The sequence below is a fragment of the Haliotis rubra genome, unplaced genomic scaffold (genome assembly GCF_003918875.1).
Source record: "Haliotis rubra isolate DU_JTF1 unplaced genomic scaffold, ASM391887v1 Scf1159, whole genome shotgun sequence".
NCBI lineage: Eukaryota > Metazoa > Mollusca > Gastropoda > Lepetellida > Haliotidae > Haliotis > Haliotis rubra.
In genome coordinates this window covers 223216-247704 of record NW_025765069.1, presented here as the reverse complement: position 1 = coordinate 247704, position 24489 = coordinate 223216, and the positions used below count along the sequence as shown (strand labels likewise).

The window sequence follows — 24489 nt, the reverse complement described above, 5'->3', positions numbered from 1 at the left end:
AAGGGATGTACCCACCATCTCCGTGTTTCGTTCTCTTCCTCATGCACAGAAACTGCCAGAGATGCTATGATTTTTCCTCCATCTTATATTCATCCGTCTTATATCGAAGATGATCGCACCTAGTGTATTGGAAAAAACGCACTCGGTAACGCATGCGTCAAAAAATGCGGGCGTAGTGTAAATCCAGCCTTATGTGTAGTGTCTGCAAGAAAATGCCTTTGAACCTTTGGCTTCTGTTGGTATAACTATTTAAACAAAATCTATTTAAACTCATTACTTTTGTTTATTTATTTTTCGCAGTGGAATAAAACAACACTGGATCAAGGAAGCCGACAGTGAAAGCAAAATTAAATTATAGCTGAAGTACGGTTCAAAACCGCGGTTGGCTGACAAAGTGCCGAGAAAAAAAACATATACATAGTGCAGACACCCCCTGTTTTCAAAAAAAACACATTTATATGCAATGTTTGTGTTTACCGGTATGTACAATTATTTTACAGAAAAATAACCTTGGACTGGTGACATAAATATGTTTAATTGACATTCAAGACGTGTTAAAATATTCAGCTTGCTAATGAATACTTTAAACTAGGTAGCCTCATACGAAAGCGTACATTGCTTTTCGCTTTGCCTCGAGATCACGTCTTGCAATTGCTGGGAAGCAGACGGATCTTTAACATCTTTCAGGGGTAAGCGGCACAAAACGCGAAATTGATGATGAATAAGGATGACAGTTCGTGGGATTAATCTGTGCGCCAAAGAGTGTAGAACTTTTAAGAAAATGATAATTTGTACCGATGCTTGGTTAAACGGATTTCCGATGTGTACTGCACGAAGACAAACTGACTGCGAACCTGAAGGAACGCACTTGCTGGATAAACTTTGGAAGGAATGGTATTATTTATTGTCGCGTGCTCTTGGCACAGGTAGTTTCAAAAGCTGGAGGGAAGAGTAAACGTCATAAGGATTAAGGACAGATATTTTGTTATTATCAGTAGTAGTTCGGTAACGGAATCGTCCCTGTTCCCGAATAATTTGAGATGACATTTTACAACTGTTCATTGTGTCAAGGTCTCTTGTATTATTAGCGAAAAAGAAAATATATTTCTACATTTGAAGAGTTCAAGGCCAGTGCCAGATATCTTCATTCTTTTAAAAGGATCTTCTGGTCCCCAAAGTTGTCATATTTCAACATGTTTAACATATATTGGCATCATCATCAGGCATACAGTTAACAACTGCGGAAAACGTCACGTTTTAATCATATTAATAATATTTATGGAATCTTGTATATGGTCACGTAAATTGTTTGTTACGTATCACTTTCAACAACACAAGACCTGTGAAGATCCGGGTCAGAATATTAATATTGGTCTTCAGTGACCCATGCTTGTCGTAAGAGGCGACTAACGGGATCGGGTAGTCAGGCTCGCTGACTAAGTTGACACATGTCATTGTATCCCAATACATCATGATCATGCCGTTGATCACTGGATTGTCAGTGCGGCGCTAAACAACAAACAAACAAACCAAACCAAACCAAAACCGTTTTACCTCGCTCAAAGACAGGTGTTTACAAAATAGGGCGAGCTAGTCTGAAAAGACATGGGAGACTCTTTTACTAATAGGCGATATTAATTTCAAACCACGTTTTTATCTTGGTAGGAACATAACAGTGTATATGTTATGATTATCGTAATGTAAAGCTGAGCTGTCGATCGATACACTGAAAGGGCAATGTTAATTACTGTTAAACAGATAATAGCATTTATGTCAATAGTGATGTTTATCTGTTGTGGTGTCATTTTATAAGATCTATTTACTTCTATTCAAGTTGTATGGCTAATAAAAAAAAATTTAAAACTACAAAAACGTCGGAAATATATTTTACGTGTCTCTTGCGAATGAATGCTGTAAGAAGCCAGCCAAAGGTTTCTTACGAGTACCACCATTCCATCACTTGAGACAGAGAATATGTACTTCTTCATAGCTCAAGTGTCTTCATAATCTCGTCACCCTGGGAGCTGGTATAGTCAGCCCCTGTGTGATAACGAATGTTCCTCCCTCTGAAAGAAAAGCAAATGATTTAGGAGGGCGATATGACGCTGTATATACCTATTTGCAAAATTTATATGGAATATATACACCAGACATCTGTTGCAAATAACTCGAAATACATCAATTGGTGAACATTCTGTAGATTTAGATTATCATCATTATAAATCAAGTGGAGCGTATCTACTCTATTGGGACTGACACTATATGGATCTTTCTAAGATGCCTAGCGGTTAGAACGATCGAAAAAAATATACATTATCAGACAATAAAGGTATAGTTTTTTGATGACGTAACAATTGAATGACGTTATCCCGTCACTGCGCCATTCTAGTGTGCCCCGTCGTAATCGAACCATTTTACATTACGTCACGATGTAAGCGACGTCACGATGCATGTCAGTTGTCATCGCCTCGTACTACCTCCTACAGTAAACTGCTCCGTTGCATCCCGTTTCTTGGTTTGCAGTTGCTTCACGCAGCTAACATCACTGGTGGAAACATTACGTTTATGTTTTACGACGGTTAAAATGTGTCAATTCGACTCACAAGTTTTCAGCGACACGGTAACGTTCGCAATGTTTACATTCCCACAATGCAATCGTGGAATGTCGCTTGACTACTCAGCTTCATCTGGATGTACTGATCTAAATTTACGTTGGTAGTAGAAATGCGATGTTCATATTGTCCCATATGGTTTAAGTTAATGACAGATGTAATTAAAATAATTCAGAGAAGATATTTAATCCGAACGTAAACCGTCATCAAACTGTTATCATTTGTTTTTTTTCTGGTAACGTTCGTATTAACTTAGGGGGGCAGACACATCAATAGAACAGCGCGCCAGTTAGCCCTGTGCGAGGATTCTTAATTTAGGTCACCGACACCGTCGTTTGTTTTCTGCCTTAAATTAATCGTAATTATCCTTAGAAAGTATTAAATTTGGCATCTTAGAAGAGAACTACAGTTCGCTCTACCACGATGTATAGTGTAGTAAAGCACACTTTCGCCCTGAGCTATGATAACGTTAAAGCACTCGGACGCAAGCGTCCTCGTACTTTTACTATAATAGTTCAGGGCGAAAGTGTGTTTTATTACACTATACATGGTGGTAGAGCGAACTGTATTTCTTAAATAAAAGTTGACACTCGATCGTGTTCCGTGAGTTAGTATATTGGGACTATATACCACATCACTGTCTGAGAAGTAATTGCTATTTTGTTTTCTTGCTAAGTTTAATGACAGTTTGTAACAATAACATATCAAATTGGATTGTGCAATATGTTCATGGCCATAAAGTTCTTCAGGGCTAAAGGCAGGTGCAGAGTCCAGTCAACGAAAGTAGTTTTGTGACTAAAATTACCTTCTTTTTTGATAGGCATTTTAAAGTTGAGTTGATGAAGAATGATGACAATTGATGTTTGACAAGTGGTGCTTGACAACGACATCAGAATCTATGTCGAAACGTCGCCTTTCACAGAATAAAAGAAGTCATCATTCTTAAAACAACCTTCGCTGACAGGACCCTGCACGCTGTGTGACGTTTGTGTTGGTAAACGCGCTGTTATAGGTTGGAGTAAGAGTCTAAGGTTTGATGCCGAGGATTGCAGGAAGGCAGTGTTCGAGACATATTTCAGATGGATTCGCTAAGAATGGAATCTACATGGCACACATTTGAGGAATGTGTACAACACTCTGCTCCATTGACGGAGTATTGTGTGTATGTTATGTGTATGATATATCGAGGTATTTAATGGCGTCTTTACCTTTTCATCCGACATGCTTCCTCTATAGTATCAGGGAGTGGGTTGTTTAAAGTTTCAGGCAATACCAAGGCTGCCAGTCCCGCCACAATCATTGTAGTTCCAATTATAATGAGAGGAACAATCGGACCAAAATCTCCAGATATCACTAGAGCCTGTGACAAAATATTTTAAAAACCTTCGTTTCATACCGAAAGTACATATTCAACATAAATAGGCTTTAGAAACAGATCATAACATTAAACTGCAGTATGTTCTCGCATGTCTCTGTTTGGTTTATTGCTACAATGTAGTTTTCCATGCTTATTTCGAAAGGTTCATTACATTTAAATTTTAACTTTCCGGACAGTATAGTATCCGTAATTAGTATTCAGCAAACACTGGTTCCTAAAAACTCATTATTATGAGGGCCCGTGCTAGAAAAGTGTATATTTTCAGCATCTCAACTAAGAACATTTTTCTCAATGGAACTGGTTCATTTTAAAATAGTTTTCATGTATCTATGCCTAAAAATACTAGACCAGGGTGTCCCAATGGTATATAGTATGACCAGGAAATTAAAAACAAACCAGGCTAGCAATGTATGGTGATATGGTTCCTCCAACCCTGGCGAAGATGTTGGCCGCTGCGAGAGCTGAGCTTCTGATGACTGTCGGGAAAAGCTCCGAAGAATAAAGCCAGATGATGTCGAAACTGGCCACTACAAAACCCTGACCAGTCAAAGCTAATGCAATGGTCAGCCAGTTAAGAGCTGGGGAGAAGATACATCTCTTGTAAATGATTTTCGTTGTAAATACACATGCCATTTGTGCCTCTACTGCAACTAGATCCTGAAGAATTTTAAAACATGTCAATAGACAAGTTAACACTATTAACACGTTATATGGCTGAAACGCTCGTAAAAGTACAGTGACCAGATAACACGATGTGTCGTTTTAGTTCTCTCACTTGGTTGTCGACAATAATTTGATTGTTACAGACGTTTGGTGTTGTGACAAATTCAAGGAGACTAACTGTATGTATATATACTGGACAAAATTAGTTTGGGATCATTCATTGACACACTGGTAAAATATCAATCATAAACATACCAATGTCCCTAACTTATTTTGTCCAGTATATAAAAACGACAAGAGGGATATATATATATATGTTGTATCCACATGACCAGTGTTGACTGGATACGTGACTGAAATGACTGTCAACACCAGTCTATATAATATTCGAGTAGTGAGTGCTGAGTGTAGTTGTACGCCGTTTTAAACAATGTTCCAGCAAATACACGCCTGGGAATAAATATTCTGGGAGGAGCAAGGGCCCAGTGAAACCTGGACATTCATGAGGACACTGACACACCTTATAAGGCCTTAAACGTATTCCTGCTGACATTACCTAGACCCATTGTAGTATTTTCTAACATTATATACCTAAATTATGTGTATAAATTTCATTGTAAAGTGGTAATTATTCGTATTATTGGCTGGGATTTCAGAATTGAGCTGTGTACAAACAGCTGCCTGGGTTACGCTTACCTTTCCATTTGGTAACCAAGCCGTAACAAAAACACGAAAGTATGTTCACTGCAGTTATGTCACTCGTACACACTTGTTTTAAGTGAACATTACTTACGCAATACTTCAGCCATGTCGTGACGAGAACAATTTATACACTAATAGTCACTATATTTAGAGACTGTAACAACCATACTAGGAAACATGGGAACAGACAGAACGTCAGGTCCCTGAATTGTTCAGCTGGATTTTCAAGAAAGTTATCTTCCCTTCAGGTGTTGGCAGTCATTGACATTTTTTGCTGAAGAGTAAACATCACACATATTTTAAGATTAAAGTATTGGAAGACAGAAGAATACTTTGTAGAGTAAGAAACTAGTGGTTTCTGAATACCATTGCATCAGTCAAGGGAATATTTGTTCTAGTGTTTTCCTTTGTTAAAGTCTAAATGGTCAAATTCAAGTGGTAATTGAAAACATGAAGCGGAATCAAAGACAATGGGTCAAAAATAAAAAAACACCCATGCTTTTTGGAAGTCGGTGAGGGTACTTTGGTATCCTCAAATATTCATGTGTAGTTGTCCTCAAATATTCATTACAGGATGTTTTGTAGCAGATCTTATGTTGAGTGTAAATGGCAAAAGATTTTAGAAATGATCATTATATTTCCCTTTACGAATCACTGCCCTGTCCCAAGGATGAACTGTTCCATGGTTTGTCGTTTTTATATCCAGTAAATGCTTCTTAAATCATTGTAGAAATTATCTTTCCAAAAAGTGACCATGACTTTTGACTCAACTATTCAGTTTTGTTCAAAATAAGGCATACCACAAATGTTCAAATTGTATTATAGTTTGACTTTCCGTGATCGTCTGTCTAGTATTTCCTAAATAATTTGCTTCAATTCGAAGATGTAATATATACCAATACCCTTGAGATGGTGATCATTGTCTGAATATTGTGTCTCTGAAAATTTTGTCAGCTTATGGATGATTTCTTACATCCGTTTCCATAGAGCACCGGTAGGATTGTAGCTGTGCAGCACAATCCGCCGATAATCATTACAGTGCAGTGAAAAACCTTCCTCCCAATACGATTGAGGAGCAGGAGGCATGAAGCATGGCCAGCTAGTTCAGTCAAAGCCGCAATGAATAGATTAGTATAGACACTCCCGCCCAGATTAGCTACGTTGAGACCGAGTCCATAGAAACCAATACTGGCAACGAACCTGGAACATGAACAATATTTTGATTCATTGAACAGGGGGTATGGATCGAGGCTAGGTAGATGGGTGAGTGACAAGAATGACGAAATATAGCCCGTTTATGCTCCAGGGAGAATGAAGCTTTGCACCATATGGCGATATGCTGTGAGTAATGTTGTTTTGGCTACGCCTGAGAACGACTCTAACGCTGGAATGTGGGTTTGAAGGATTATAGCATGTATAATGTCGAACTGTTGGTGCGTTACTAACGCTGGTGAAACACGAAAAAACTGTAAACTGTGAAGAAGTATTCCGATGTACGAAAGTCCTACCAACTGAAAAACAACACAAGGCTTCGGATAACCAAAGACGGACGTTTGAACATCCGCCATAGCGGCACCTCCCTCTTCCGGTCTAGCCTATCTCCGCTGAACATATTACAGGGCAGGGTCGTCTTGTTGACATTGGCAGCATGACGTAATATTATGTCGGCTTCCTCATACCTCTGCTTACTGATCAACCAACGCGGAGACTCCGGCATCAACCTAGAACGATGTGTTGAAGTTGGTAAAACAATTGTGATCACCTGTGGGAATTCAAGAAACACACTCGATCACTAAAGTCATAAGTACATTATTTTTACGCAAGATGGTTTATATCCTCATAAAGTACGAATCTCATTTTTTCTTACAGCACATACCTTGCTTCATTTGAATCACAACTGATTGGTAAACTACTGAAGAGGAGCGAATGTTCACGATGTTTGATATTGATATGTTTTATACACAAACAATGTCGTCTTCAAATTCCTCAGAAAATATATATACAAGATAATCATAGTGACCGCCGGTATCACCACAGACTTACCAATAATATGTCAAAAACAGAACTGTTGGCACTGAGCCTATCAGCTGCAAATGTTGCCAATTTCGGACAAAGTATGCAATCGCTGTTACAATTACAGATCCGAATGTCCAAAACATTTCGACTATGATTCCTGTCCAAACTCGATTTGAAGGGCCCACAAGCTCCACACCTGAAACCAAAAACATCCGTAACAAAGTGAATGTTTGCCAGAGACATCAGGATATAGTATATATTAACAAGAGCCAATGTCGCAAGCTGGAACCTTAAGATGAAGAATTTGAGTCTGCACTTATCAAAATGAATCTACTACTCATCACCACATAAGTACATAGTACTGATAAACTATGATTCCTTGAAACAGTTAAGAAACTGTTAAACAGTTTGTCACTTTTTGGCGATGCAGAATTAAAAGGAAAGTGTATCTTCAGCGTGTAGACCAGTAGAAGTCGACATGAAATTAAGTTGACCCGGACATTTAGTATAACAAGCAAATTTGTGTTTTAAAATGATTTATAGGTCCCTGTGATGCTGAGAAAAAACAACAACCAAAATCAGCCTTGGGTAGAAAAAGTTATGACCACTTGAAAATGTACCTCAATGATGTGCGGAGGTTTCTTACATATGACATCAGTTGTATGACTAATATTATCTCCATTCATAGTAACAGCAAACAATGGCCGACATTGTTGTGACAACAGAAGTTTTGAAGCGGTGAAATTTGACATACAAGGTAAGTACTGTGAGTTTTAAGAAGGTTTCCATGGGGAAATAAGCTTTGACAACTGTTGAAATGCATTGAGACATAAGGCATTGAGAAATAACTTCAAAATAGTCATGTTTGATCAATGCAAATTTGAACAAGATAGATAGATTTGATTTTGAAATTTTAGGCTTCAAGGTCATGTAATATTATGGTTTTCCTACTAGTTTTTCTTGTCATATGGTGATGGAGTAGATGTTCTAGGAGACAGATGCAATCAAATCTAGAATGAAATATTACCTTAAAAAATTATATAAAAATATATGGAACCCCTGCATACCAATGCACTCCTACTGATGCTAAATTCCCTCCGACTCATTACATAATATGAAAGCGTCTGTTGATAATTAAATCTTTGAGTAATTTGTAGTTAATGATAGTCAAAAACATATTTCAAATATAGATTATCAATGAAAATATTATTGTTCACTACACAATACATGGTTACCATGTGTATATTGATGAAAACAGATTTGGATAGGCTTATTTTATTTTGGTGTATTAGTCTTTTAAAAAAATTGAATTAGTTCACTAAGTACCAATGAAAAGCAGATATGTTACACCTGCAAAACATTGTCCAAATAGTAGGATTCCAAGTTTAATTAATTCCAAAAATTAATAGAAATTATGAATTAATTAAGAAATGAAATTAGAAAAACATTACCGAATTCACTAAGTGAGTGAAAATTGTAATGTCATTGGAATTTTTTTCAATAAAACTTAAAATATGTACATAAATTAATGAAAATATTTACAAGTTTACCATTCCTGAAATACAAAGATGAATCATAAAAACATAGAAATTAAGCTCATACCATTTTGGTATGCCCATATTTCTAAAATTCCCGGGCTTTGCCTAAAGCACATGTCTTAAATTCTCACACACATTATAAGAGTTACCTCCCATATCAAACAAATAAAGTCAACTGTTCCTTGTTGACTAGTAAAATGATCATTCATATAAGCAAAATTTTAATGATTTTGAAAACATTTGAAATATTAATGAATTAATTTTTAATGTTTCAGGCATGTCTTTCTGCATCATTTGTAAGAAACCTGATGCTACAGTGACGCTTACAAGCAAGGGAATTCTTTCTCTGCTGAGTGTTTCTGAACAAAGAAAGGATGACCTGCATGAATATCTTTCACAGTCAGACAATCATCACGTTCATGAAAATTGAAGAAAATCATACTCTGCAAAGAAAAACGTTAAGGCAGCTCGGTCCATCACTCCTATTCGTATCCTAAGAGATTCAGAAAATATATTTTTGATTATGACACTTGTTGCTTGATCTGTGGAAAGAAGATTGACTCCATCGATCTACAAAAAACATCCTCACCGTCATGATGTTAACAAATTTGAAATCATAAATAATGACAAAAAATCTGTTCTTCAAGAAACTCTCTTAGATGTTTGTAGTAAAAGACAAGATGATGATGCATCAACTGTCAAAGCCCGTATTTTGTATGCAGGAGATATACGAGCTGTTGAGGCCAGATACCATAGACAGTGTCTTCAAGTATTTACATCCCCCAGGAACATCAAACACAGTCAAAGCAAGACCAATTCACGTAACTCTGACCAGGGAAACAACAGAGCCTTTATCAAGTTGTGCAGATGGCTTGAGGAAGATAATCATAACTATCAGCAGTTCACAATCCAAGATGTGCACAAGGAACTTTCATCCTATCTATCTCCTGAAACTGAACCATATTCCATAAAACACCTAAAGAGGAGACTGATTGATACATTTGGAGATCAAATAACATTTTCTGAGATAGATGGAAAACCAAATGTTATCACTTTCAACAGTACAGCATCTTCAATTCTTCATGGAACTTACTCTCTCAAACTGACGTTCAGAAGGAAACTAAAGATAAGAAGATTATAAAGAAAGCTGGTTCCATTCTCAGAGATGAAATAAGGAAATGGAGTCAAGTTCAGGATCAATCTTCGACCCAAGAATACCCTTCACCCAGTGACATCAATGTGGACAAACTTGAAGAGCAGGTACCGCCGCTTCTCCTCAGTCTCATTGAAAGAATTCTACTGAAGTCAAGGAGTCCATCATCTCTTGCCAAACAGAGACTTCTTATCATTTCTCTATGTCATGTTCTACTTCAGACGGGGCGGTGGGGTAGCCTAGTGGTTAAAGCGTTGGCTCGTCACACCGAAGACCCGGGTTCGATTCCCCACATGGGCACAATGTGTTAAGCCCATTTCTGGTGTCCCCCGCCGTGATATTGCTGGAATATTGCTAAAAGCGGCGTAAAACTAAACTCAGTCAGTCAGTCTACTTCAGACGGCTTCAGGACAGTCGTACATCTCAACACTGATGCTCTGTGTAGGCCTGTTTATCCACCACCTTACACGGTCAAGAGTTCTTCTCAATGTTCTTTCCTCCCTTGGGTTTAGCGCCTCTTATGATCAAGTCATTGACTTCGAGAAATCGGCTGCTGTCAATCAAGATAACGTCAACCAATCAACTGAGCCTGCTTCAGGATTTTGCCAATGGATCGCAGACAACTTTGATCACCATGAAGATACATTAAAAGGACAAGATACTTCACATGTAATGGGAATGATAACTTGTCAAACACCCAAAGAAAGTAAAACAATTTCCATCCCCAGACAGAAAGTAACATCTGCTGAGATTGTGAAATCAGGAACCTTTGGTACATTCATAAAACCCTACCATCAACCAGTCAGAAGTCACCTGCCCAATGTTGTGTTTGAGGAGCTGCAGCCAATCAATCTTCCTATGACACACTTCCAAAGTATGGACATGCTGTGGATAGTGTCCCGCTTGTTGAGCAACTCATCTCCAAGTTGGCAGGGTTTTAGGTCTCAGGTCACAGATGGTACAGTTGTTTGCTCTTCAGTCATGAACAATCCTATCATCCCATTAAATCCACAGACAATGGAGGCGGTTTATAGTACAATGACTTTTGTAGATCTCCAAAGAAGAAACTCTGGCCAGGGTTGTGGTCAAATTACATTTGACCAAGCTCTCTTTGCAAAGGCGTATAAAATAAAGGTTGACAATCCTAAAGATTTCAAACAGTTGTCTTTACACCTGGGTGGATTCCACCAGCTGATGTCCTTTCTTGGAGCTGGGTGTATGCAGGACAATGGTCTTGAAGATGTATGGGCAACTGTATATGCCAACAAGTCTATTCCGAAGATGATGGAAGGGAAGGCTTACAGAAAAGCTCTGAGAGCATGTCTTTTCACAGATGCTGCCCTTCACATGATCATTCTCAGTCCAGAAGAGTAAACAAGCCAAATTGACTTCAATCCAGGAATAACAAATGAAACGGGGAGTGAGTCTTTCAACAATATAAGACTTCAAGAACTTCAAAATTGCATGTTAGTGTTCTGGAAAATGAGAAGACATATGAAGATGTCAAGAATGATCCAGGTATTCAACACTGTTTTCAGTTTGTAGATCAAGAAAAGTGCAAGCTTCAAGAGTCAAGAACTGGCAAACCATGGATTCAGTTCATGGAATTTGTTACAGTAGTGCGCAATTTCATCAGAGCAGAACGGACTGGGAACTGGAAGCTCCATCTCAAAACTTCCACACAAATGTTGCCTTTGTTCTCAGCAGCAGGGCACAACAGCTACACCAAGTACTGTCGACTCTATCTGCAGGATTGTCAAAAGCTGTGTCCTTGTTTGCAGGTACAGATGGAAAACGGAAACTTCACAATAAGAAGAAATGAGAACTTGTTTTGGACTGGGACGTGGAGTGACATGGTGATTGAACAATGTTGATGAGAGCTGGCAAGACTAAAGGAGGACTCATCAATGTTACACATCAGGAATCAGCTCGCAAAAAATGGCTGTTGTCTGCCCACATTGTGACACAGTACACTGAAGCTTTACGAATCTTGACCAACACTCAAAGTGGATCCTGGTCAGAACAGCACAAGGAGGTCAATATAGGCCGCATCAAACAAGACCTACAAGACATGCACACTTTTGAGTACTATCTGAGAAGTCACAACCCCTTTTACTCCAAAGATTCTCACCAGCTTCGAAATATTGCCACGGGAATGTTTGCTGACAAGTCTGTGAATGTAGACGCAGCACTGGAGATTGGAGCAAAACAACTGGAGAAAATGTCCCATCAGAAGTTCGGTGATGTTGTCCTGAAAAAATGTGACCAAACTGTGACATTTGCTGTGACGAGAAAAGCCTTGAAAATTGGTCATGGTGATATCCATATATCCTCATCAGAAGTGTACCAACGTTTGTTATCGCTTTCGTGTTTGACAGGACCTCCAAAACCAACGGTGTTTTCATATGAGCTGGCTGCAGTGTGTCCAGTACTATTTCATGATGATGGTACTATGCGGTAATGCCAGAAGTCGCAGCTTGCAAGGAAAATTTCAGAACTTCATCCCAATATCATCGCCCCTGATCCTGGCACTTGTCATAGATGGATGTGCCCTTTTGCAACAAATGCAGTGGCCAAAGGTTGGATTGCCTCAAGATATATTGCTCATCATTCTGTCATGTAGTTTCAGCAAAAACGAAGAACAGTCCTTCAGTTCATGTAGTTTTTGATAGCTATGAGGTTATAACCACAAAAGAACCCGAGCAGAAACGTCGTTGTCTCCACAGATCTTCAGTTGCTGATGTCGAAGTCGAAGACACAACCCCAGTTCCATCTGATAAAAGTGGCTTCCTATCAAACAGACACAACAAGCAGGCACTTGTCTACCTGATGGCAGAACACCTGAATGATTTCGATATCAGCGTACAGCATGCTGGTGATGAAGGCGATGCAGATGTTGTGATTGTTAAGCAAGCACTGACAACGGCCCTAGAGCATCCTGTTTGTGTGTGTTCAGATGACACAGATGTTCTGGTACTACTGCTCCACCACTGTACTGATATGCATCGGGATATATTTATGAAGACAAAAACACTCACATATTCTGTCACAAGAGGGCGACAATCATAAGGTTTCCAATGTCTTCCATTCATCCATGCTATGTCAGGTTGTGATACGACATCAGCTTTCTTTGGCATGGGCAAAGTCAAACACTTCTAACTTATACAGCAGTCGGAGGAACTTCAAGGAGAAGTAAAGGTGTTTGGAAACACAGCCACACCTAAAGGAACTATTGCTGCAATTGGAGAGACATATGTGTCCTTCTTATATCAAGGAGAAATCCGACCTCTGGATGAAGTGCGGTACCTCAAAATCATCTCGTCAAAATATGTCCCATTAGTGAAGATGCCTCCAACTAGCCGAGCATGCTACTTTCACTGTTTGAGGGTCTACTATCAAGTAGCTACATGGAAACAACTACAGACTGTATTGGATAGGGATAGGTTTAGATTAAAATCAGTCGATGATGTTGTAGTGCCAACGATAACAGATAAACCAGCTGCTCTTGACGACCTCCTGCGTGAAGTCCGGTGTTCCTGCAGTAAACAAGAGAGGGTATCCTGCACCTCGTGCAGCTGTGTGAAGAGACGAATGCTATGCAGCATCCACTGTAAATGTTCTGGGAACTGTTTGAATCCTCCTCCAGCAGTATGCCTGGATTCTGATGATGAGACATAGAGTAACTCCATGGAAAGTCAAATCATCTTGTTACACTATTGGTAAGCACAAGATTAAATGTTTTTGCTGATGTATCTGATGTTATTAAAATTTACATCATGTACTATGTAAATTACAGATGAGTTTCAAATATGTAGTTATAAGCAATTGGCCAAAGACTGACATTAATCAATTCAATAATTGATTCAAAATCCTTACAGTTTTAATTACCCAAGTGACACAGAGATTGTGCTAAAACCAAGATGTGATTGAATACAATTTTAAGACATTATATATGTATTTTCTCATCTTTTTTTTAGGATTTTGCCTCTAAATGACAATTTCCCCAAGGTTGATTTTGCTTGTGTTTTCCATGGTGAACAAGTACCCTATTTGGGTTCATTTAGTCATAAAATTTGCTTGTTATACTAAATGTCCGGGTTTCATACAATTTCTACTGGACTAGTGGTACATATTGCTATAACCCTCTGTCATTGTGACACCGATGAAGGCCATACATAGGTTTAAGAGAAGGAACGTGTTTCTTCACGTTTGGATCAGTTTACACTCAGATACCATGCATGTGGGGTTTTGTATCTGCCCATAGTCTTCGTCTGTTATATGAAAGCGTGCGATATTTACTGATTGTGTTATTTTGAGAAACAACTAGAGTTCACAATAACATTTTTATCATGTTCAGCGTAAATGGTCCTTGGTAAATATCACATGAACCGTCTCAAATATATACTTCCGCATGGGCTTGATCTCTTTGCTTGTTGTTGCTAAATGAATTTATACTGATAACTCAATTACCCAAATAGAAGTAGTAGTACACATTTTATTGCTATGATTTAAGCTACATCACAACACCATGACAAGGTAATTGTTGTGTAACATTCACTGTCTAACTGAAGATTAATATTCTTGACACCTGCTTATAAATAGCGATCTAATTCAAATCATATACACTACTTTCGTACATGTATACACATGGAAAACAGTCCCCTGTCCGGTATGGTTTAATTTGGTGTTGAATTTACGTTTGCACATAATTACAATAATGTTTTGAAACAGATGTATCTTTATGGTTCGGCAACATAAAGAGTTGTTTCAAGCAATGCCTCTTACCACATCCATTTCAATATGTTGATACAAAGGTAAGACAGCAACTTGAAACCATATTTGTTAAGTTTTTCTGTAACAATCAGGTAACCATATTCTTTGTCAGGATAAGAAAGAAAGTTGATCCTACCTACGACAAAGCTGTTGCTCCAGACGCCAATGCACGACATACCAATCATGCAGTAGATGAGACCTAGTGACGTGAAGTTGGACACAAAGGCTGCCGAGATGGTGGATACAACATGCAGGGTGACTGATACCATGAACATCTTCTTCCTTCCAGTGCTGCACATAAACGGACAGTATTGGAGAGTGATCGGCGTAGCTCTGAGATTCTGCGTTCATACGTTCAATTGTAGCATACCTTTTCATTATGAACGTTGTTTCTCTTTGAAATATACATTTTTGTTTAAATCTCTAAACTTTGCACACGACGTAAATGCCTTTAATCCCGATTATCACTGTTATACTGCCATTCCATTGATCGTAAATTTGTGGATACGGTTTTCACAACGTTTAACACTAAATACACAACCGTGATCTATAAAATATATTTGCACTCCACGTAAATGCGTTGAACCCCGCATTTTCACAGTTGTACTTCCATTCCACTCATTGTAAATTTGTGAATCCGTTTTTACAACATTTAACAGTAAATAAACGAGTCAATCACAACCGTGATCTATAAAATATATGCGATATTTGTAGGAACTTACAAATCTGATGGCGCAACCAACACCACACTGCCCAGTAGGAAACCCAGCATAAACAGCATCTGAGCATGAGACTTCGCCATCTTCACGTCGCATACCCATCCAAACTGAACGAACAATACTGGGTCAACAGCACCATGCAATGAACACTAAATGGAACGCCTAATTACACTATCGCAAGCCCAAATGTCAAATATTTTTCATTTTCGGGCTGGAACTATAGAGGTGAGGTGAAATTGGGTTTAACGTCGTGCTTGAGAATATTTCGCTCATATGACGACGTGCATGCGTGTGTATGTGCGGCTTCTTGTACTAGCCCATACTTAAGCTGGTTTTATAGTGCTAACTCACTGAGATACCATGCCGCAGTGAAGTATGAATACCCCACTCAGACACATTATACTGATTCCGACCAGTCCTTGTTGTACCCATTAATGCCGAGCGCCAGGCAGGGACCAACAAGTACCATATTTTAACGTCTTTTGGTATGACGCGGTCGGGGATCGAACCTGCGACCTTCCGCTCTCCGGGCGGACGCTCTAACCACTACACCACGGAGGCGGTCTGGAACTCTAGAGAAATCATCTGAATATAATGAAGAAAGTGCCATGAAAAGATGTTCGTCATTTTTGCATGGTTTATAAGTTATAATGTACACGTTTGATACAGTAGCACTGTTTCCAAAACTACCCGTAATGATCCGGGTTACAGTAGTCGCCAGCAGCCCATGCCTGTCGTTAGACTAACGAGATTGGGTGGTTGGACTCGATGACATGGATAATGGCCGACATGGTATACTGATTGCGTAGTTCGATGCGCATGATGTTATTCACTGGATTGTTTGATCCAGATTGGAGTATTTACAGATCGCAGACATGTAGCTGGAATATTACTGTCGGTGATGGTAAACAACAAACAAATTCCTTAACCGTGTGACCAAAACGCTATCAATATTTCATTCTCCTATGTACCTTACCATGGTGATTTACCTTCAGTTGCTGGCGATCTATAGCCCATTCTTACAATGTGTTGTTTATTATCTATACTTTTAAAAGCTATCAACTAGTTTTAACTTAAAACTGTGATAATCTAGTTATTCTGCTGTCCATGGACGACAGGCTTCTTATTCCTAGTGTATCTAGCCTTAAAATTCAAATTCTCATCAAGATGTGACTGAAATATTGCCGATGTGACGTTAAATTGTAACTCACTCATACTTATCATTGCATGCTGTATTTGACTCGTATATTTATTTTACTGCTTTTACGATAGAAAAAAGGAGGGAGAAATGTCCAACCTTCGTAACAATAGTTGAACCGAACTGCTCCATGTCGTAGACCCAGCTGTCACATTTACGAGTAGTATTAGTATACAGTGTTAAGCCCTCCCCCGTCCCATTCTTCTGGTCGTGAATGAAACAGGAAGAGTCGTGTTGTGTCCATTCAATGGGCGATGTAAAGGCTGCATTGACGGCCCGTGCGTGGCTGTTCCCTTGTATGGCGTATGTGTCATTATCCCAATCAGGAAGAGAACACCTTGACATCAAATGAAATGTACAGTGTTTCAAAACAGTGTTTCAAATTTGGTTTTGACACCACGTCACTTAAACTATAAATCGAAGCCTCAGTATAAGCTTTTCAATACGATCTTGAACCTAGCGCATTTTAAACAGTCGGTGCTCAATGGAAATGTTTTGTAACATTATTGTAATGAATGTAGACAAAAAGACCTTGAATTAATTCTCTTCATGAAACAATTCAAAGGACAAGGAACTAAACGAATTTGTTAATGATGAATATGAGTGATCTTTGGTGAAAGTCCTGGAGATATATTTCCTTATCTCAGAGGTAACAAGACGGACACTCCAGTAACAACTACTTATTTATACCTGTGATTTGGCACACCAAGTGTAAAGACTGTCATTATTGTCTGAATCCCGATTGATATGGTAGGGATACACAACAGGAAGTACAGCCTCTTCTGGTAGGGGCCAAAGTCACCAAGGAGCTTCACGATGTCTTCAAACTTCATCTTGGAATCTGAAAGATGGCTGAACAGTGCATTGTATTTTACTGTCGCATGTTTACAACAGACTGCAGGTCTTGTCGGAGGGCACAGACGACCCAGTGGTATGAATATCATAACGTGCTTTCTCATAATTTGGAATTAGTACAAACCTTCACTCACAGTTGAGATCAGAAAGAGTTAAATGTGACAAGGTTCAGACGAATTGGCATGTCTCATTCAAGTCGTTCAACCAATGAGACTGCTTAATTTCTCTCTTAATTGTATTATGTAACAAACACAAAAAATATCCACTATCTCTCCAGGGTTCGAATTTCGGTAAGTGTGTACTATACTGGACCCATTCCCGCAGTTCTCGCTATCTCAAAGAAAGATGAGTGAGTGATTGAGCGATATATTTCAGCCTTAAAAGCATTGCTGTTGGACCACAGAATCCTATGATTGTTGCAGTGTCAGATGTCTCAATTTAGACTTGTATTATCTGTTCGGATGTATACTAGCCACATAAAGAAACTATGCATTGTATAAATATTATCGCAGTTGATAAGTACGATAACAATGTCAAAGGTACATATAAACTTTAATGGAGGGATCATGAAACCATAACAAGTCGGGAGAATTTCAATTTAAAAGTCAATCACAATGACGTCACACAAGCGGGACACAAGCGGGACAGGGGTCAAACGACCATGTCACAAGCTCAGTATGTCCCCCATCGGCATTGAGAACAGCAGTGCATCGACGACGCATAGAGTCTATCAAACGTGCAAGGAAGGCTTGTGGGATGTCACGCCAGATTCTCTCAAGTTCTGTTGCAAGGTCAAGGACGTTATCTGGCGGATGAGGAAGACGGTGTAGACGTCGATCCATCTCGTCCCAAACATGCTCTATCGGGGAGAGATCCGGTGAATTTGCAGGCCAAGGCAGTAAGTCAACGTTGTGGTGTTGCAAGAAATCCATAGCAACCCTTGCCGTATGAAGGCGGGCATTGTCCTGTTGGAATGTTAACCCAGGGCCATGACGTTGCAGAAAAGGAATTGCCACAGGTCGAAGAATCTGATCCCTGTAGCCCACACCAGTTAAGTTGCCCTGAACAATCACCAAAGGAGTTCTTTGGCGTGCTGTTATTCCACCCCAAATCATCACGGAACCACCACCAAAGCGATTCCTCTCCAAGACACAGGCCTGTGCATAACGTTCTCCCACGCGTCTATAGGCACGTTGACGTCCATCACTATGGGAAATGTTAAACCTGGACTCATCTGTAAAAACAACATTTCTCCACCAAAACAAGGGTCTGCGGACATGATTTCGGCACCACATTCGGCGAGCTTGTCGATGACGTTGTGTCAGGATAGGCCGTATGGCGGGACGTCGTGGTCTGATCCCGTGATGACGTAAACGTTGTGTTGGGGTGGGTACGGCGAAGTCCTGGGATGGTTCGGGCAGTCATCACTGCAGTCTGAAACCTGTGGCGAAGATGAGTCACCCTTATCCATCTGTCCTGTCTTGGCGTTGTTACACGTGGGCGTCATGAACGTGGCCGATCGATGACGTCATTTGTGTTCTGGTAGCGTCTCACCAGTGCAGAAATGGTGTTCCGGTGGCAGTGGAAAAGTGCAGCCCCTTGTCGTTGAGACATTCCCCCACGGACCATCCCAATGGCCTCATGACGTTGTGCAGACGTGAGCCTTGGCATGCTATGCGTTTCAATAGCCGTTTAATCGCAAGGGCAGAGGTTGGGCTTTCCAAAGTGACAGTATTGTGTGGCATTCATTTGCTCTGTTTCTCTTTCCCGGAATGCACGTGCAACAACGTATTGCACGTCTCAAGGACGAACCGGCTGACGTCACGGAACGTGGCACGTGCATGCATGTTGGATACATGTCACTGATCTCTGAGTTTAAATCCTTATGTGTCTACACAGGTTTGATAAGTGTAGATTTTAAATTTTTGTATGCACAGTTTCTTTATGTGCCTAGTATATTTGTACCGGATGAGCCTTTGTATGTGTGGCTTTGCACATGTGTTTTTGATTAGTGTCGCTGGTGTGACGGGATATAGAGGATATTATATGAGTGCCCATGTCTTACTATATTTACGACACTCGTGCCTAAATGTTGGTATTTCCCGAGCGAGTGCAAGGGAGATACCCATATTTAGGCACGAGCGTCGCAATCATAGTATGATATGGGCCCGAATATAATGTTCTCTTTATTAACGAAGTCGTCAAATTTTCGGAGAATAAACTTTCAAACATAGGCTGTCTACCCGGCGTCGCTGCATCTAGTTCAAAGGCAAAGTCATAGAAGAAACGTGACGTCAAATGCAAATTTGACGTCACGTCACCATGACAAAGTGATACTTTGCCCGAGAGCATCGTCTGCAAAATATGATCTAAACAGTTGTAGTTTCGAATGGTCTAGCAACAGTTACTGTCAACAAGCTTTTTAAAAGTTACAACACAGCCTCAGAACGACGCCTATCTGTGCATACACAGACAAAACCATACTGCAATGCTAATGTCTAAGGACATCTTCATTTACATTGAGTAAACTGTTATTATGGTCTACCTCGCCATACTACTGAAAAGTAAATGATATCATCCTGTTAACAATACATTAGGCTTAGAAGCTGCACCTTTTGTCTAAAATTAAGTATGGATATTACCACACTCAGACTCATTGAGCAATTCCCCTATCGCCCCAAACGAGTTTGGTCATGTGAATGAGTGGGAGTAAAAATGTACTAGTAAGTGAATTTGGTTTTACGCCGCTGTGGCACTACTCAAGCAATATCACGGCGGTGGACACTAGAAATGGGCTTAACACATTTTACCCATGTGGAGCATGAAACCCGGGTCTTGGGCATGACGAGCGAACGCTTTAACCACTGGCCTTCACCACCGCCCCAAACATATGCTACGTAACACATGCATAAGTAACTTAATGCGATTGATTGACACAAAAGACAAGAAGTCAATTTGCCGCATCGTAGACGAGTGGGTTAGCCGAATCCTTTATCCCTTTGTCTTTGATGGCCAATTTGTCCTTTTCAGCTGAATAGTCAGGTCCACGCACGTCTCTTTTTAAATATGGCTAAGGTGGCAGCCATATTACATTTACTCATGTAGGCATGTATCTGTACGAATGAGGACCGCCTCCGTGGTGTGGTGGTTAGAGCGTCCGCCTGGAGAGCGGAAGGTCGCGGGTTCCATCCCAGAGAGCGGAAGGTCGCGGGTTCCATCCCAGACCGCGTCATACCAAAAGACGTTAAAATATGGTACTTGTTGGTCCCTGTCCGGCGCTCGGCATTAATGGGTTCAACAAGGACTGGTCGGCTCGGAGTCAGTATAATGTGTCTGAGTGGGGTATTCATGCTTCACTGCGGCATGGTATCTCAGTGGGCTAGCACTATAAAAACAGCTTCAGTCTGGGCTAGTACAAGCAGCCGCACATACACATACACACGCACGTCGTCATATGAGCGAAATATTCTCAAGCACGACGTTAAACCCAATTTCACCTCACCTCACCTGTACGAATGAGTGAGTGAGTATGGTTTTACGCCGCTCTTTGCAATATTCCAGCAATATCACGGGACACCAGAAATGGGCTTCAGATAATGTACCCATGTGGGGAATCGAACCCGGGTCTTCGGCGTGACGAGCTGACGCTTTAACCACTAAGCTACCCCACCGCCCTGTATCTGTACGATCTTTGATATGGAGTATGTGTGCAGGCGCGTAGCAAGCCAATAGGTTGGAAAGCTTTATATTTAGATACGGCTTGTGTAAGCCCGGTTTTTTATATAATGATAGCTACGCCCCTGGTAGCTATTGAACGAAGCCTAAAGTAATAAGACGGCATTTCATGTACAAATGTGCATCAGTTTAATTGCCCTTTGCACCCAGATAAAACCTATATTGGGTTGAGGTGCAGTCAGACCCTTTCTGCCGCGATTTCGGATAGCGTTATGCTAGATTGTTTGATCAAGTTTGCAACAGAGGGTAGGTTTTCAGAGAGTTTTGGGTGGAGATGAGAGGGACATTTCGCCTGTTTGTGATGTAACTGGAATCATGGAGCCGACGCTGTTTTTGTTTCTGAAGATACGGAGGGGTGTTTGTCCCTTTGATTGTTGCATCTGGTGTAACTCAGAAAGATTAAAGCAAGATTATATTTGTTTTTGACCAAGAATCAATTGCGCCACAATATTAAATAATATGCTATGTTCATCAGGTGATATGAGGGTTTTAATTCCTGGTTAGAATCAATAATCGGCAACTCGTTGTTCAGGGGACCATAATTTGATTTCATTGTCATACTGGGTGAGTTGCTTCTGAATCATAAACATATGCACATTACGTATAATATCAACTACTTGTTTCTCTTACACTCTATAGACCGCCTCCGTGGTGTAGTGGTTAGAGCGTCCGCCCGGAGTGCGGAAGGTCGCGGGTTCGATCCCCGACCGCGTCATACCAAAAGACGTTAAAATATGGTACTTGTTGGTCCCTGCCTGGCGCTCGACACTAATGGGTACAACAAGGACTGGTTGGAGTCAGTATAATGTGTCTGAGTGGGGTATTCATGCTTCACTGCGGTATGGTATCTCAGTGGGCTAGCACTATAAAACCACCTTCAGTCTGGGCTAGTACAAGCAGCCGCACATACACATACACACGCATGCACGTCGTCAAATGAGCGAAATATTCTCAAGCACGACGTAAAACCCAATTCCATCACCACCACACTCTATAACAACTGGATTATTGCTCCATGTTATATTAAACGACAAAAGAAGAAGCTGTAAGGTTAAGGTACACTCTGAAGGTAACATCTAACGTCCATACCAATTTGAAGTGGTATGTTATGGGAAATTAATAATGAAAGAGATGGAAAAGTGTTACGTAATTTTGTAAAAACAAAATAATATAATAAATAGAAAGTCTTTTCATTTGAATGCAACCCATTGGGTGTAAAAGTTTGATGTACACCGACTCTGCTTCATTAAAGGTTAAGGGCAGTGGGTTGGCCTTGTTGTTAAAACGTTCGCTCGCCACGTCAAAGACCCGGGTTCGATTCCTCCCATGGGTACAATGTGTGAAGCCCATTTCTGGTGTCCCCCGCCGTAATATTGCTAAAAGCGGCGTAAAACCATTCTCACTCACTCACTCATACTTCTTCATCGATCTGTATTGGGTGACATAGTAGTCGACAAAGTCATTTTAAGTGCTGCGTCCCAGACACCTATGATTGTGTGGGTTCAAATCTAGTTCCCCTCAAGGCGTTTGCATGAGGCTTGTCACATCCTATACAGTGATACAAAAATGTACTTGATTGACCATACACAAATCGGTACAATGTGTAAAGTTCTTGGGTCCCCCGCCGTGATATTGTAAGAATATTGCTAAAAGCGACGTAAAACTAAACTCACTCACTCATTCACTCATTTAACGGTTACTCTTGTTTTATCATTCACTAGCATATGTTTTCAATCTCTTGTCACCATTACAATTGGGTTAAGCATTGCCCTTCAAACATGAAAGCTAGGAACAAGGAACTATATGTACTCACAAATGGCAAGTTTCACAGGCTGCAACAAGGTCTTCAATGAGACGTGTGTTCAATCCAAACGTATCCCCCCCTTCAATGCCACGTCTTCAGTAATTCAGCTGTTGTGCCGTTTAGCAATAGCATGACTGTTCTCACAGATGTTACACCTATAAAACATGAGTTTGCATGACAAGTACATTATTACATATATAACATCTGGTTGTTGATAATGATATATGTAGTTGATATCATTAAACGATTCAAGTCATTGTTACATTTACAAATTATCAGTCAGACTGTGTTACACAGCCATCATCAGATATATGCCTGATCATAATGATGTTCAAATCGAATGACTGAATGCATCATTTCATTTATCATTTTGATATGACGGTTCTGCGTACATCCGGTGCAATGAATTAATGATTGTTTCAAATAACGCCAGTAAACTTTCAGTCCCCATCGGTGTAACAGATGTGTTTTCAACCTTTGGGGGTAACTTTTCTGCAGTGCATGTATGTGTGTACATTTTGTCATACATCTTCCTGTAGTAGCGATAGTGAGTTCTCGACTGTTTGGATAGTGACTCCTTCAGTAAAACATAAATCTGGTGCTCGTAAAAATGAATAATTCTTTTATTATTCAAATACATGGTGTAATTGCCCTTGCTGTCCTAAATGTTACAGTTTAATTTGAAGAAAAAACGTGTTAAAACTGCAAAGTGTACATGTCATTTTGTTTAAAAGGATGAATTATGAGAGTGAGCTTAGTTTTACGCCGCTTGTAGCAATATTCCAGCAATATCACGGAAGGGGACACCAGATATGGGCTTCACATTGTACACATGTGAGGAATTGAACCCGGGTCTTCGGTGTGCCGAGGGAACGCTTCACCACTAGGCTACCCCACCGCCTTGTATTATTTAGTTCAGTATGTGATACAACTACATGTACAGTTGGCATATCATATGAACACATGACGGGCGACGAGGTAGAAGGTATGACTATACACCCGCTCCAAACAAAAAGGCATAGGTGAAGTGGATGTATGGAATTTCAAATGTTATTAGATTGTTATACATTGTGGCTTGCAATTATAATGCTCTTTTGTGAGCAGGAATATTGCCTTTATCCATCCGTTCTGCTTTTAGGTAGTGATTGGCAAGTTTGAGCAACACCAAAGAATATCGTCATGCTGCGCGTTACCCGTGTCAGTTGTCATTCGACGTCTAGAGACATTGCACGTCACATCAGTGTTCACCGTCAGTAGTTTTGCAGGCTGATATCAACAAACAATTCAATTCTCAGTAAGAAAGGCCACAAAGTGTTCAACCTCATATTACCATGGCAACGCAT

At 40.1% G+C, this 24489-nt stretch overlaps 1 protein-coding gene across 1 annotated transcript; it reads right to left on the bottom strand.

The window, feature by feature from the left end:
* Positions 1-267: 267 nt before the first annotated feature.
* On the bottom strand, positions 268-23294 carry LOC124255880 (organic cation transporter protein-like). Its single transcript, XM_046689827.1, has 12 exons — positions 23156-23294; positions 17443-17604; positions 16852-17089; positions 15558-15661; positions 14972-15126; positions 7399-7567; positions 6864-7076; positions 6329-6555; positions 4387-4568; positions 3821-3972; positions 1912-2066; positions 268-1335 (listed from the first exon to the last, which is right to left on the bottom strand). The coding sequence occupies exons 2-11, from the start codon at positions 17583-17585 to the stop codon at positions 1985-1987; spliced, it is 1665 nt and encodes a 554-aa protein (XP_046545783.1). The 5' UTR covers positions 17586-17604; positions 23156-23294; the 3' UTR covers positions 268-1335; positions 1912-1984.
* Positions 23295-24489: the final 1195 nt, after the last annotated feature.